The 6,000-nt window shown below is 37.8% G+C and overlaps 1 protein-coding gene across 1 annotated transcript; it reads left to right on the forward strand.

Moving 5' to 3' along the window:
* Nucleotides 1–460: 460 nt before the first annotated feature.
* On the forward strand, nt 461–1,399 carry LOC130873354 (olfactory receptor 7G2-like). Its single transcript, XM_057768151.1, has one exon. The coding sequence runs from the start codon at nt 461–463 to the stop codon at nt 1,397–1,399; it is 939 nt and encodes a 312-aa protein (XP_057624134.1).
* The last annotated feature ends 4,601 nt before the right edge of the window (nt 1,400–6,000 follow it).

Below are 6,000 nucleotides of genomic sequence, written 5' to 3' on the forward strand. Positions count from 1 at the left end.
GACATTAAAATTTTATAGCCAAGACTCAATTTCATCTGTAGTCCAACTAGTGAATTAACTGGGCTTACAAACCATGGACACACAGCCCTGGTTAAACTGAGTCATCAAACAAAAACAAGACATGAACAAGGAACAAGAACGGAATGGAAAGAGAGTGAGTGGGTGACAGGGTGGGAGGGAGTTATGGTGAGGTAAGAGTAACCAGAACACATTATATAGATGAATAAAATTGTCAAAGATCAAATTTAATCAATAAAATAAGAAATATAAAAATATTATTAAGAAATCTGTTAAAATATTAACTATTCATTTTCATCAACAACTGACATTCAGTAAGAGAATAGTGATTGACACAGTTTTAATTTTTATTCAGGTGCACTGTGACATTGCTTTTCCTCATTAATAATTAATTAATTGAATTTCAATTTCTCCCATTTTTCCTCAAAGATTGACAAGCAACATGGAGCCCAAAAACCTAACATTTGTGTTACAATTTCTTCTTCTGGGATTTACAGATGACCCAGAACTCCAGTCGCTCATCTTCAGCCTCTTCTTGTTCATATACTTGGTCACCGTCCTGGGAAACCTGCTCATAATTCTAGTTATAAGCTTTGAGTCCCACCTCCATACGCCCATGTACTTCTTCCTCTCTAACTTGTCCTTTAATGACATCTGTTGCAGCACAGTCACAGTCATCAAGATGCTGGTGAACATCCGAGCCAATGATCAGAGCATCACCTACACAGCCTGCCTCACACAGCTCTTCTCTGCACTAGTTTTTGCATACTTTGAAAATTTTCTCCTTGCGGTGATGGCCTATGACCGCTATGTAGCTATCTGTTACCCCTTGAGGTATACTATCATTATGAAACCTAACTTAAGTGTTCTGCTCTCACTGTTCTCTGTGTTCATTAGTGTTATTGGTGCCTTGATGCACACTTTGATGGTGCAGCGGCTGTCCTTCTGCACAAATCTGGAAATCCCCCACTTCTTCTGTGAACTTGTTCAGGTCATCAAGCTGTCCTGTTCTGACACCCTCATTGATCACATCATGCTCTTTGTTGCAACTTGTGTACTTGGTGGTGTTCCTCTTTGTGGAATCATTTATTCTTATTATCATATTGTGTCTACAGTCTTGAGAATAGCATCACTGGAGGGAAAGTGCAAAGCCTTTTCTACCTGTGGGACTCACTTGACAGTGGTTTCCTTATTTTATGGGGCTGGTTCTATGGTATGCATCAGCTCTGCACTGAGTGCCTTACCAAGAAACTCTGCAGTGGCTTCAGTGATGTATTCTGTGTTTCCTCAAATGATAAACCCCTTTATCTACAGTTTAAGAAACAAAGATATGAAAATTGCCATAAGAAATCTTTTAATTTCAATATTGTCACTTGAATAACGTATCCTTTGTTTAGGGTTTGTGTGTATAGAATTAGTAGAAATGACTAGATTTCTGATAAAGTACATATCTAAGACTGCTGTTACTATACTTTACTGAAATAATACTTCGACAAATTGATCATATGTTTTAGTATAAATCTGGATTTCCTTTGTGTCAACATTTGTAAAATTTAGAACAAGGTATTACCTCTTTAACAACATTTTCATTCTTCACATTTTTCGAGCATAATGCAAAAGAAACAAATCCCAAAGTAGGCACATTTATTCTTGTGTAATCTCAGAAAATGTAAAAATTTAGAAATATTAATGTAGAAATTGTTTTCAAAACAGTTTCCTACCATATATAGAATGGTACCTGGACCAGTAACTTGCTCAGTATGCAAACCCACTTTCCTCCAAGTCTAGAACCTCATTTATATCCCTGGAAATCACATTGTGTAAGGAAGGAACTGACTCCTGCAAGTTATTCTCTAAGATCCACGTGCACATTATGATTGTGCATTTACCAAACACATATATTGCATGCATTCATACATGTACACAAAAATAAAAATATATAACAATTTTTTAGATATTTTATTGATTTTGACTGTTCTGAATCATATAAAATAAAATTTCAAAAGAGTTATCATTTTCCGGATGACTAAGAATGTAGAACATTTTTAAAGATATCTCAGTCATTTCCATTTCATCTTTTGAGAATTCTCTGCTTAGTCCTCCACATCATTTTTAAATGGGTTTCTTCTTTTCTTTTTTTTTATTTTTATTCTTTTTTAATTAAAATTTCCACCTGCTCCCCGTTTCCCATTTCCCTCCCCTCCTCCCAAATATTGCTCCCTCCCCTCACTTCCCTCCCCCTATCCCCACTCCTCTTCTCCTCCCCCCACTCCATTTCCCCTCCCTCTCGATACTGAAGAGCAGTCCAAATTCCCTGCCCTGCGGGAAGACCAAGGTCCTTCTATCTACGTCCAGAAAGGTGAGCGTCCAAACAGGCTAAGCTCCCACAAAGCCAGTTCATGTATTAGGATCGAAACCTAGTGCCATTGTCCTTGGCTTCTCATCAGCCTTCATTGACCGCCACGCTCAGAGAGTCCGGAATCAACCCATGCTTATTCAGTCCCAGACCAGCTGGCCTTGGTGGGCTCCCAATAAATCCGTTCCACTGTCACAGTGGGTGGGTGCATCCCTCGTCGTCCTGATTTTTTGCTCATGTTCTCCCTCCTTCTGCTCCTCATTTGGACCTTAAGAGCTCAGACCGTTGCTCCAAATTGAGACTCTGTCTCTACCTCGATCCATCGCCAGATGAAGGTTCTAAGGTGATATGCAAGATATTCATCAGTATAGGATAGGGTCATTTCAGGTTCCCTCTCCTTAGTTGCCCAAGGTACCAGCTGGGGACATATTCCTGGACACCTGCGAACCCCTCAAGAGTCAAGTCTCTTGCCAACCCTAAGATGGCTCCCTTAGATAGGATATATACTTTGCTGCTCCCGTATCCATCCTTCCTATATCCCAACCATCCCAATCCCCCGAGCTCCTCCCATCCTCCCCTTCTCATATTTCTCATCCCATTTCCCCTTTGCCCCATGCCACCTCACCCATAAGTTCCCAGTTTTTGCCCTGCAATCTTGTCTACTTCCCCCTCTCCATGCGGATGACTATATAATTTTCTTTGGGTTCACTTTCTTATTTAAGTTCTATAGGATCACACATTATATGCTTAATGTCTTTTATTTATGGCTAGAAACCGATTATGAGTGAGTACATCCCATGTTCCTCTTTTTGGGTCTGGGATACCTCACTCAGGATAGTGTTTTATATTTCCATTCATTTGCACGCAAAATTCGAGAAGTCATTGTTTTTTACTGCTGAGTAGTACTCTAATATGTATATATTCCACACTTCTTGATGACCAGTTTTTAGTATTTCCTTATATGTTTTGTACACTAAACATATATTAGATGTATAATTGTCAATGATCAAACCACCATAATCTTTCCCTAGTTTCCCTTTGTATTTTTATAATAACATATTATATTTTCCCTCTGAGAAAATCATCTCCCATGCTCCAGCAACTTATTAGTTACCTAACTTTTGTGGTTATTCTGATTGTATCATTCCTAATGAAAGTTTAAAGCTAATATCTACATAAAGAAAAACATTGCATGTTTTTGGAGGGTATTAGATTAAATCACTGGGAAATTTTTTCTAACTCTATCATTTATGTATATTTTTCATAATTTCATTTTTCTTAACATATGAATTATATATATAATGCTTTTATTATCCATTCAAAAATTGTTGAGCATCTAGGTTGTTTCCAATTCCTAGTTATTGCAAATAGACCAGCAATGAACATGATGAGCAGCTATCTTTGTATTAGAATTTCAAGACCTTTGGGAATATGCCCAAGAATGCTATAACTTGATCTTGAGGTATACTGATTCCTAGTTTCCAGAGAAAACTCTTCTCTGATTTCCACAATGGCTGCACCAGTTTTCACTCCCACTAGCAATGATTTCATGTTCCCTATTTCACCGCATCTTCACTAACATGTTTTATTGATCTTGGTTATTCTAACTGGAAAATGTGAAATCTCAAAGTAGTTTTAACTTCCATTTCCCAGGCTAAGGTGGCTAAAGATGTTGGAGATTTCTTTCTAAAATTTCAGTCATACATTATTCATCTTCTAAAATCCCTCTGCTCAGTTCTCAACTCACTTTTTAACTGGATTACATCTTTTCTTGACAATCAGTTTATTTCTTTATATATTATACATAATAGCCCTTTATAGGGTTGTAAGTGTTAAAGATTTTTTTCTCACCTAATAGTGTGTTACTTTATTTAAATTATGCTGTGATTTTCTGTACAGAGTTTTTAGGATTCATGAGAAAACACTAATTGTTTGTTGCACTATACATCCTTTCTATAAGTTTCCTGTTTAGAAAAGCCCTTACTTGTGCCAATGAAGTAAAAACTGTTCTGTACTTTCTCTTCTGCCAAATTCATTGCGTATGATTAGGGTAAAAACTATGGTCCTTTTGCACTGACGTTTTTACAAAGTAATAAATATGAATCTGTTCTCATTCATCTACATGCAGTGATCTGGTTTGAAGAGCATTGTTTGTTGAAGATACTATCTTTTTCTCAAGTATGTATATTTTACTTTCCTATCAAAAATCAGTTGTTTATAGATTGTGGAATTGTCTTAGTGTTTAATTATATTTCATTAATCAACTTACCTGTTTTCATGCCAATATCATACTGATTTTATTAACACAGCTCTGTAATATAACTTGAAATTGTGTAGAGTGATGTCTTCAAACTTTTCTGGGGTTTGTGTGTATGTGCATGTCTCCATATAAAATTGAATTTTTTCAGCTTGTGTAAAGACTTCTTTTGAAATTTTGAAATGGATTCCATGTATTCTTCAGATTGATTTCAGTAGGAAGTTAACTTAATATTAATTTTATGAATCTATGATCATGAAAGATTTTTTCACCTTCGTGTAGCTTTTTATTTCATCAGTGTCTTAACATTTTTTATTGTGACAATCTTTCTTTTGCTATGTTAACAGTTATTGCAAGATATTAGAAGGGAATTTTGTAAAAGTTGCTATCTTCCTCATTTCTTTCTTCATCTGTTTGCAACTAGTATCTAAGAAGGCTACTGAATTTTTTTTCTTTTTTTTTATTCTTTTTTAATTAAAATTTCCACCTGCTCCCCGTTTCCCATTTCCCTCCCCCTCCCCCACTCCCCTCCCCCTATCCCCACTCCTTTTCTCCTCCCCCCACTTCATTCCCCCTCCCTCTCAATACTGAAGAGCAGTACAAATTCCCTGCCCTGTGGGAAGACCAAGGTCCTCCCACTTCTATCTAGGTCCAGGAAGGTGAACATTCAAACAGGCTAAGCTCCCACAAAGCCAGTTCATGTATTAGGATCAAAACCTAGTGCCATTGTCCTTTTGTTATAACTTCTTAAGAAAAGAAAACAAACTATCTTTTTTCATTTTACATAATAATCCCAGTTCCCATTCCCTCCCCTCTTCCCATTTCCTCCAACTACACTCCCACCCAAACCTCCATCCACTCCTTAGAGAAGGTAAGGTACATTGCTTTGGGGAAGGTCCAAGGTCCTCCTTACCATATCTAGGCTGAGCAAGGTATCCATCCAAAGAGAATAGCTTCCTAAAATGCCAGTAGAAGAGTAGAGATAAATCACACTGCATTGCCAGTGGCCCTGCAGTCTGCCCAGCCATACAACTGTCACCCATATTCTGAGGGACTAGTTTGGACTTATGTTAATTCCTTCTTTGACTGGCTGGGGTTGGTGAGATCCAATTAGCTCAGGTAAATTTTTTCAGTGGGTGAACCCATCATGTCCTTGACTTCATTGCTCATATTCCCAATCCTCCTACTCTTCAACTGGACTTTGGGAGCTCAGCCCAGTGCTCTGCTGTGGGTCTCTCTCTCTGTTTCCATCAGTTGCTAGATGAAGTTTCTTTGATGACATTTAAGAGGGAGAACGTGAGCAAGGAAGTCAGGACAGCGAGGGGTGCTCCCACCCACTGAGACAGTGGGGCTGATCTAATGGAAGCTC

The sequence above is a fragment of the Chionomys nivalis genome, chromosome 4, assembly GCF_950005125.1.
Source record: "Chionomys nivalis chromosome 4, mChiNiv1.1, whole genome shotgun sequence".
Taxonomy (NCBI): domain Eukaryota; kingdom Metazoa; phylum Chordata; class Mammalia; order Rodentia; family Cricetidae; genus Chionomys; species Chionomys nivalis.

What these genes read in the sequence shown, in the direction of transcription:
- LOC130873354 (XM_057768151.1), top strand. Translation starts at nt 461, where the DNA reads ATGGAGCCCAAAAACCTAACATTTGTGTTACAATTTCTTCTTCTGGGA.